The sequence below is a fragment of the Macrobrachium rosenbergii genome, chromosome 35 (assembly GCF_040412425.1).
Source record: "Macrobrachium rosenbergii isolate ZJJX-2024 chromosome 35, ASM4041242v1, whole genome shotgun sequence".
NCBI lineage: Eukaryota > Metazoa > Arthropoda > Malacostraca > Decapoda > Palaemonidae > Macrobrachium > Macrobrachium rosenbergii.
In genome coordinates, this window is record NC_089775.1 from 4,099,085 (window position 1) to 4,108,163 (window position 9,079).

At 41.1% G+C, this 9,079-nt stretch overlaps 1 protein-coding gene across 2 annotated transcripts; it reads left to right on the forward strand.

Annotated features, from left to right (window-relative positions):
* The first annotated feature begins 1,787 nt into the window (after positions 1-1,787).
* LOC136856388 (uncharacterized) lies at positions 1,788-9,069 on the forward strand. 2 transcript variants are annotated; one of them, XM_067134216.1, is made up of 2 exons: positions 1,788-2,065; positions 7,367-9,069. In XM_067134216.1, the coding sequence occupies exon 2, from the start codon at positions 7,369-7,371 to the stop codon at positions 9,067-9,069; it is 1,701 nt and encodes a 566-aa protein (XP_066990317.1). In that variant the 5' UTR covers positions 1,788-2,065; positions 7,367-7,368. The 2 variants fall into 2 exon arrangements, with proteins under 2 accessions (XP_066990317.1, XP_066990316.1); XM_067134215.1 differs by having other exon boundaries at positions 1,856-2,141.
* The last annotated feature ends 10 nt before the right edge of the window (positions 9,070-9,079 follow it).

The window sequence follows — 9,079 nt, forward strand, 5'->3', positions numbered from 1 at the left end:
AATCCTATAACACAGGTATCCCTATAGAATTACATAGGTAAAGGACCTTTAAGTCATTAGCAAATCTTGCACAGGTTGGCATCACGACAGGTAAACATAGGAAGTGAGAGAGGCTATTTGCCTCCTAGTATTTTGGCACTGAAACACCTGTAGCATATTTGCCCCTGTGTCCTCCTAACCCCCTGACCCACAGGGGGGAAAAAGCCCACCCCTGCCCCAACCCTAAAAGACTTAATTAAGTTAATTTTGCTTTGGGTATACACGCGGGTGCTTTACGATCGAAGACCAGTTCCATTCTTACGTTGTTTTAGTTTATATATAATATATATATATATATATATATATATATATATATATATATATATATATATATATATATATATATATATATCAATTTAAGCTTCAATCTGTTATAAATATGTATTTTACTATTTTTTTCCGTAGTTCCCACTCGCAAAGACTCTTAAGTGGCTTATCGTGATAAACTGGTTTACGACAAATTCTAGTTTTTTTTTTTTTTGCAAGATTTCTTAAGGCTTCCAATGCACGAGGTTTTTTTCTCTCTCTCTCTCTCTCTCTCTCTCTCTCTCTCTCTCTCTCTCTCTCTCTCTCTCTCTCTCTTTCTCTCACAGTATTGCTGACTGGTTTTTGTAATGACACGTTTGGACTTTGAAGCATTATGAAATTAGATTGAGGCCAACTTAACCATGTTATTGATAATGAAGGATTTAGAGTTATATATATATATATATATATATATATATATATATATATATATATATATATATATATATATATATATAAAGAGAGAGACAGAGAGAGATTGTATTGGTACTAATTAAGATTCCAGAAAAATAATCAGATTTTTTTATATATATATTTAACAACAAAGGCGACGCCTAACATAACTATATATATAACTATAAAAAGCTTTACTTTAAAGTTATAGAAACTCCAAAATGAAATCAAACTTAATTCTCTGAAATAAACAAATAAACAAACAGTTCCAGTTTGAATAAAACGCGCCCTTTCCTCAAACAGCCCCCCCAACAGACGTACAGACCATTAAAAGACAAAACAACCCAAAAACCACCAATAAAAATGTATATAAATCCATAAATGAATAAACCAACGCCTAAATGAATGAATAAAATGAATAATTGACGTAAAAGAATGAGTCTTAATGGAGGGTGACTCGATCTGCAATGTTGACGTTACACAACAACACGATGAATAATCATAACCGCATGTAATGACAGATGGCTTAACAACATGTTATTCATTTCCCGGTGAATAACTGTCGAAGTAAATCGGATGCGGTTATGAAATTATGAATAATAATTAGGATTAATTAGGATTAATTGATTTTAGGCGATTTATTGGGGGCGATTTGGTTGAAATGGAGGAGATGTGATGTTTAAAATGGCAGTATCGAGTGAATGAATGGATGTGTTATAATATTTAGATTGGGATTGATTTCGTGGTATTGATGTTCATTGAGAGAGAGAGAGAGGGAGAGAGTGTGAGAGAGAGAGAGAGAGAAAGAGCGAGAGAGAGAGAGAGATGGATTGGATTTTTTTTATATATAAAAAAATAGAAGGTTATCGAGTGATAAATGAATATATAGGAAGATATAGATATATATATTAATCCTAGAATGAGAGAGAGATAGAGAAAGAGAGAGAGAGAGAGAGAGAGAAAGAGAAAAGAGAAAGAGAGAGAGAGAGAAGAAGAATAAAAAAAAACGGAAGGATTAAAACGAAAGGTGACAATCACATAAGAGAGAGAGAGAGAGAGAGAGAGAGAGAGAGAGAGAGAGAGAGAGAGAGAGAGAGAGAGAGAGAGTCTCAGTCTCTCAGTCGACCAACTCGTCCACATTCTCTCTTTCTTAACAGACACAAATACGCAGGCACAGAGTGTCACAGACACACACGCACGTACACACTCCACAGACGTGGTCGGGTCGTCCTGGAAGAGGGAACACGGAGGAAAAGAGAGAAAGAGAGAGAGTGAGAGACAGAGAAAGAGAGAGAGAGAGAGGAGAGAGACTAAAGAGCCACGTGTGGTAATACGATTAATTTCTATATATCTCTATATCTATAAGATCTATAACTGTATAGCCATAATGTATGGGTACTTTGGTAAGTTTTATAGGAGTGTGTATAGGCCCTATGTGTTGTGTGTTTATAGGTCTATTTAATTCGGTTTTATTTCCGGTTTTTTTTATTAATTTTTTGACGATTTTTTTTTTGCATGGAGGAATTTTTTTATTAATCATATTTAATATTTATAGGGAGTTTAGGTTCGGTTAGTGCGTTTTACTCGGTTTCGGCGCTTTTAGATTGGCCTAGGCTAGGCTAGGCTGCTAGGAAGGCAGCGACATATGCCGTATCGTCTCCGGTGGCCTAGGCTAGGCCAGGTCCGTTTCTCGGCTTCGTTCGGCTCGAATTTGGGTGTAGGACCGGGCTAGGCTAGGCTACACGATCGTTCGGCTCGAATTTGGGTGTAGGACCAGGCTAGGAGGCTCGGTCTACGGGTGTAGGACCATCGCTAGGCACGATCATTCGGCAAAATTCGGGTGTAGGACCAGGCTAGGCTAGGCTACACGATCGTTGGGTGTCAGATGTCGCGGCCCAAAAGATAATCGAGGTCCCTGCGTCGCCGGTACCCTAGGCTAGGCCAGGTGCATTTCTCGGCTCTGTTCGTCTTGAATTCTAGGTTACGCTAGGCTAGGCTAGGCTTCTCTGTGGTCGTAGGTGATGTGATACTTTCGTAATCGGCCTGCCCGGGTTAGCCGAAGGTTTGGGTTGAATCGTAGCCTTACTTGTCCAAGGCCAGGCTACTTGGCATCCCGTTATGCCATGGTTTAGTGTCGTCGTCTCTTTCTCTATTTTTCGTCGAGAAGAAGGAATTTTTGGTTGTTTTTTTGCATCTTTGACAATTTCAGCCCATTGGCGGAGCCGAGAATAGGACCCCATCCTAATTTGGACAGAGGTCAGACGTAGCCTTACACATGATGACTTGAACTCTTCATTTGCAAAATCATTTTTACTGTCGTCGTTTCGTCATTATTTCTTGTAACGAATTCGGTGTAGTGAGACACGCTGTGGTGAATTGTGGATGCAGTAGGTAATAGCCGAGCTCTTAATATCAAAGAAGCTAAAATTAGCCGGAAAATTGGAAAAGCTTTGAAAATTGGTGCATATGGTGATTGGTGCTGTTTTGGAAGTGGCCGTGAACGATGATCGACTTCGATTTTAGTGATCGTTTCTGTACTTGAGTGACCTCGTGTTCAGTTCTGCCTTTGGGATTAAAATAAAAGGTTCTAGAAATCGTAGAAAAATGGAAGAATGCAACGAAGAAGGTGAAAGAAAGATCGTTGTAAGCTCTGTTGGGATTACGGTAACCAGGAAATCGTCAAGACATTCTTGTGAATGTTGCTGATCGTTGAGATTGCAAAGTTTAAAAGCAAAAAGAGGTTTTCCATTCCCGTCATAATTAGGAAGAGTGATTTATGAAGTGACGTGAGGTGCAAGACCTTTATACGGTGAGGGAAAGGCCCCACACAAGGTTGAACGTTTCCGCTACCTTGGCGACAGTCTGGATCGCGAGGTCAGAGCTAGTGTAGGTGGATAGGTCGTGTCATCTGGCCTGTGGTACCCCTTATTTGAAGTAGGCATTTCAGACGGGATACACCCTAACCAGATTACCAGACACCTTTACCTAACCTAACCTAACCTCGGACGCTGTGCTTTTACTTGTCTGAGGGGGGGCGTATCCCCTCCGTATGTATACTACCTACGAGGTCAGTCAAAATCTTGGTGAGGAAAAGCATATCAGCGTTTCGTATAAGTTTAAAGAGATCTCGGGTTAACGTCAGGAGGCCATAATTCGTCTGTGCTGTCAAAAGGGTTCTGTAACTTGCTCACAGCGGTGACCGTTTTCAAACCACACTCTGAGTAGGTTGATACTATATGTACAGCAATCATGTTTGTTTAGTTAAGGAGATGTGGAAAATCTGATACGTTGCATAAACTGGATGGAAAGCAAGAAGGACGTTTACAGCGTCTGGGTTTGAAAGCAACCGCCGTAACAATTGTCGGGATTTGAATGTGCTTGTGCTTCTAGAAGGCACAATCCAGTGTGGTTTAGCATTTGTTAAATCATTCCCTTTAATGGCAGGAACCACATTATGTTCTAGTAGAATTTGCGTTCAGGATCAACACTGTACACCGTACTAAAGGTTGTCGTTCGTGTACAGTGCTGTCTTTGGCAATCCTAAAACACGGTGCCAATACAGCCGACCTCAGTATTCGCGGGGATGCGTACCGTTACCCCCAGCAAACAGCTAAAATCTGCGAATATTTGACACCCCTCTGAAAACGCTTATATATGCCTATTCTGATAGTTCAAAACACCAAAAAACCCTGAATATTTTAATAGTTTTATCACAAAAAGTGCATTTAGCCCCGAAAATATGAAACTATAGTAATTTGTGAATATTTCTATATGAAAAATACCGTGGTTAGGCGAATTTTCCACGAATGATGTGTTATACGTTCCACAGAGAAATCCGCAAGTATGTGAAGCCACAAATGTGGAACCGCCAATAGTACTTATGCGTTTTAATACATTCAACTTTAAATATAGCCATTCTTAGGGTTGTACATATTTTAAATGCATGATCGTTTGTGTTCGTCATTTTTCCTTGCGTTTTTAGCTTTGGCCCAGCACCATAATTTAGCCCTAAGCTTGAGTATAAGCCTTAGTCCCTTGGCAAAGTGTCGGAGGTCACTGGGTGAAACTGAACTAACCATTAAGGGTAGATGTGTTGGAGAGTTTTCAGAAGCTGAAGAGAAATAGTTTTTGATATTGAGTTGGAATTGTAGGATTGTAGGATATTTCAGATGATTTTTTGGCAGGGCATTGAGTTCTAATAGATGACTGAAGGCCGTTATGTACACAAACTTTTCAAGTAAGTCTTAAGTTGAAAGAACAGGATAAAAAATGTACTTTTGTAAGTAAAATGGTAACATCGGTTTATTTTGATCAAGTGTTTCTTTTGGGGGTGGCTCTTCAAAGGTTTAAAGTTGTTCCCACAAACTGACGCCTTCTGGTCAGAGTATTCCTGTACACGACTTGAAATCAGTCCTTGATACCAGAAGATAACTGGTGGTTAATGATTCATGATTAGTGGGGGACTACCTTCACTTGCCTGCCGACACCAAACTTTTCCTTCGGTTGTCATGAAGTGAGGACTTTTCGCTGAACCTTACTCCTAACCACCCCAAACCTCTCCCTGTTCCTTACACCTGTATGCCCCAGAGGGGGATAGTGCCATCAATGCACCTCTCGCGGTGCACTGTAGGCATTATTGAGGTTCTTTGCAGTGTCCCTTCGGCCCCTAGCTTCAACCCCTTTCATTCTTTTTACTGTACGTCCATTCATATTCTTTGTTTCACAGTGCAACTGTGAGGTTTTCATCCTGTTACACCTTGGAAGCCTTTTACTCTCAATTTCTCCTTCAGCGCTGAATGACTTCTTAGCTCCCGGCGCTTGGCCTCATCTTAGAGGGGGTTCATGCACGGAAAGGTGAGTACCAATATGTCAACTGCAACAGCTAAGTAGCTCGACATTTTAGCCTCCGGTAACGTTGTCCTTACTTTTGGCAAATGTCCCACTGTGTAGACCACGTCTAACTACTCATTTATCAAGTTTTGGTGTCTTGATTCCACCTCGCACTGATGAATACTCCAACATCAAAGGCTCTGGTTTGTGTACGTAAGAAAAATGCACCCCAATTTCGACAAGAAACATTTAAAAACCATAAAATTAAGGTCACACAATCATGAGTTGATTGTCACGTTGCATCAAAGTACCGTGCCTTTGGCTGATACAGCGTATTGATTGTTGTAGTTTTGTAGTTAATTTATTTTAGAAATACTGTGTTTTTTCCAAGTTCATTGATTTTAATGATTTGTAAAGTTTTCTGAAGAACTGAACAGATTATGATGTAAGGTATAAGTTCTAAGTTGCCCAACTTTGCTTTGTAAGAAATTTATTTGGCAGTCATTGTCTAAGTGCATGAAATTGGAGAGGCTATAGTTGATGGACTATTTCAAGATGTTTATAGGATTGTATGTTAACCTGTGAAGCAATTTTCTTTATATCAGGTAAAAGAAAAATCAGAATCACTATAGAAAATGTTATAAATGCAGAATGACATTGTATTTGACAGGTAAACTTAATAAACACACCACATTACAAATTAGGAAACTGTAAAGGTTTGTCCAGCTTTTGGAAAAACTAAAGTCCCAAAGAATGAGATGGTTTTGGCACACAGTGAAATCATAAAAGAATTGTAGACTTTTACAGATGTTGATACGTGTCAGCATTTAAAGGGAATTCATTTATCAGTGGCTACCTAGTTTCTAAAACCATTAGCATAATTCTTACATGTCAGTGTTAAAAGGAATTTGACAGTTTTGGAACGTAAGAAAAGAAAGTTATTTTTGAATGATGAAAAGAAAAAGATAAATCAAGCACTGTACAGGCAGTCCGCGGTTATCGGCGATCCAGTTTTGCGGCGCTTGTCTAGGAACGAAAGTTGGTGATTTTCACCGCTGATATGCGCCGATTTCTGCTTATTGGCACTGATACTTACCTAACTGAAGCGCCAATCTCTGGCTATCGGCACTGATAAGCCCTGAAAATCGCCAATTTTCGGTTATCGGCGATTTTCACTTACCGTCACGCTGTCGGAACAGAATCCCCCCCCCGATAACCAGGGACGGCCTGTACTATACTTTGTTCTCGACAGCTGGTACCTAGAATAGGAGAAAGAAATAATATTTCACTGAGTTCACTGTAATCATTATAGCTCATTATCACTACCTCTTGCAACTGAAGACTAAACCTTTGTTTCTGTTACAACCAGTCGTCCAAAGCACCCCTTTGACTGCCATGACGCTTTTGTCAAGTTCTTCCCGATAACGTTCTTAACTAAATTTTTGTTTATTTTTAACCTGTTTGAACAGAAATTAATTTTGACTTTTTTTAACATGGCATTGATTTTAGGCTTTCCCCAGTTTTCTGAGTAACAAAACAGGTTTCGTATTTTGTACCCCTCTGTACCTTTTATAACTGCTGGTGTGACTATTTTGTGGTGTTTTTGTTTCATTATTACACTAATTTTGAAATAATGAGTTTCATCAGTATTTTGTTTGCTGTTTTCATTTCATGACTGATTTTATGACGAAGAGGATAGGGAAGAAAGAGCATTTATATGAAACATAAATCCTGATGTATGTTCTATTGAGGACATCCCTTAACCCAAGTGATTGACGTCGCTTTTTACGATTTTCAGAAATGAAGTTTGCGCTGGGAGCCGCAGCTGCCATAACTGGTGCGAGTGCGCTCATATACCTCCTGCTGCGGCCGAGAAAACGCCGCCTGGACCCAGGGAAACGAAAGCCCACCGCACCGTACGCAGCTGCCCCTCCTTCGTACGAAGAACATGGCAGAGCCAACAGGAGAGGAAATGCAGAGCCACCTGTCAAGAGTGGCGACGATGTGGCCATTCATAACTTGAATGGCCACGTGTCCGGGGAAAAGGCTTCCGCCAGCAGCGAGAGTCCAAATACGAGCGTTGGAAAAGCGGAAGACGAGAGGCGTCAGAGCGGAGGCGGCGTCGAGAAGGATTTCAGCTTGGATGACGACGTGAGCGACATCCGCAAGCAGCACTGTCCTTCGGTTGAGAAGGACTTTAGCTTGGATGACGAATTCCGCGGCAGGCAAAAACAGGGCGACGAATTGTCCCGTGTCGCGTCTTCCCCGGTGTCGGACCTTCCGCCGAAGCCTGACATCCAGGAGCAGCGTTGTCCTTCAGCCGAGAAAGATTTTGGCTTAGGTGATGAATTCCGTGGCAGGCAAGAGCAGAGTGACGAATTGTCCCACGTTGCATCTTCCCCGGTAACAGACATTTCAGCGAAGCCTGACGCAGTTGTGATGATCGATTCGAGCCATCTCGTCAAGGTGTTGAGTGATGTAACTGCAGATATAGTTGAAGACAGGACGGTCATTCCCAGTTTAGAAGATAAAACAGCCACTACTTGTCCTGCAGTGGAACCTGAAATTATTAAAACTTGCCAAGTAGAAGTGTCTCAAGAAAGAAGGCTACACTTGGAGTCCCTAGACAAACCAGAGTGTGACCAAGTTGATGGGAATATTGCAGTGAATCTGGAAGCAGCTAGGGCATTTGAGAGTACAGCACCATTAAGAGAGAGTACCCCAGAAGCTAATGAATCTACACCAAGCATCCCTGAGCTAGTGACGTCACTGCCTTCTGACGTGCAGTGTGGAGAACCCTTGTCAAATCGTGGAGAATCTTTTGAAGAAAATGGGACAAACATTACTTGTATGGATGGCAACTTGGCTACTGCAGATTGTGACTCCGGCATCTACGTATCTTGTGATAATCAAAATTCGTCTTCCAGATTACCTGAACAGAGCAAGTTAGGCGAAGAATTAGAACCTGTTTCTGTTGATGATGTCGAGGAAGTGAGTGAATCCTTGATGCCCCATAATGATGTTTCTTTAGTAGATAAAGAACTAAACAGTTTTGAGTCTGTCGAATCTGCAGCACGTCAGTTGTCTCTTGAGGCTGACACACTTCCTGGTCAGCCTGAAGTACAGGTTTCACAGTCGGCCATTCAAAATTCATCTGTCCCAGAAGAGAAAAGTGTATCGGTTCTTGCTGCAGAATCAGGAGAATCAAACATGTTGTCTCAAGGTTGTGAAGTTGTATTGGAAACTTGTAAAGCAGATTCATCTCCTGAATTCTCCAGCGAGGTCACGGTGAACTCCGTAGACGCCTGCAAGAAAGATTTATCAGGATCAATGCCCTTGGAAACTGTTGCTTCTTCAACGTGTGTAGAAACGTCCAAGAAGTCCGTAGCCAAGGAAGGTCTTGTTGAGGATTGTGTACAGATCAGCGAGAAAGGAACGGCTGCCAAACGTGATGTAAAAGTTGAAGAAACTGCAGAGAAGGAAATTTGTGTTCGGCACTAAAGTAGCAGCC